This window comes from Plasmopara halstedii (assembly GCF_900000015.1).
Source record: "Plasmopara halstedii genome assembly, contig: Scaffold_526, whole genome shotgun sequence".
In the NCBI taxonomy this organism is placed as follows: domain Eukaryota; phylum Oomycota; class Peronosporomycetes; order Peronosporales; family Peronosporaceae; genus Plasmopara; species Plasmopara halstedii.
Genome location: NW_020187446.1, coordinates 1,324,259 through 1,324,886, shown reverse-complemented (window position 1 = coordinate 1,324,886; position 628 = coordinate 1,324,259). Strand labels below are relative to the sequence as shown.

Sequence of the window (628 nt, the reverse complement as noted above, 5' to 3'; positions counted from 1 at the left end):
TGTCGCGGGCCGCACCTTGAGTCGCTGCATCAAGACCGGCAAATCGTTTCAAGCGGGGGTCCAAAACGTATGCAACGGCGCTTTCGTCGCACACTACCAAATCGTGGTACACCTTCAGCTTCTCTTCCATTGCCAATGCAGCCTCGGCAACGATCGGCACATCTGACATCACAGCGGTTGCCACCGTGCTCTTCATGTACACAAAAAAACTGGTAGACTATCTGCATGTTCGGATAAGATGAGCCGCTAAACTTAGTAGTGATGACATCGAACGTCTTGAGACACGGAACCAGGGTTCTTGCCACTTTGAAGTCCTCAGGGCCCAGTAGGGGCTCTCTCGCTTCCCCAGCTCCAGTTGGAGCAGCGACTGCATCATCGCATACGAGTTGTTCCGTCTGGTGGAAACATCAGCTGTATGTCTTTCAGGGCAATTTCGACATGCTGATCGTTCGAGGCTTCGACAAGATCCTTCGCGGCGGCATTGAGGTTCTACTTCTGCTTACTGCTGATGCGGATGAAGTTCACAAACTTGCGCAGTTTGTCAAGGTGCTTTTTCACACCCAGTGCATTGAGGCCTGCCTGAACGATGAGATTAACTACATGCGCAGCACAGCGCACGTGTACTGGC

General features: G+C 52.4%; 1 protein-coding gene across 1 annotated transcript in view; it reads right to left on the bottom strand.

Annotated features, from left to right (window-relative positions):
• Nucleotides 1-196, bottom strand: part of PHALS_11305 (uncharacterized protein) — a gene marked incomplete at both ends in the record, with an annotated part of 472 nt that extends 276 nt beyond the window's left edge. Inside the window, one exon of the mRNA XM_024726876.1 lies at nt 16-196. Coding sequence (XP_024577509.1) covers nt 16-196 — 181 coding nt within the window. The remainder of the gene's footprint in view (nt 1-15) is intronic.
• Between the last annotated feature and the right edge of the window lie 432 nt (nt 197-628).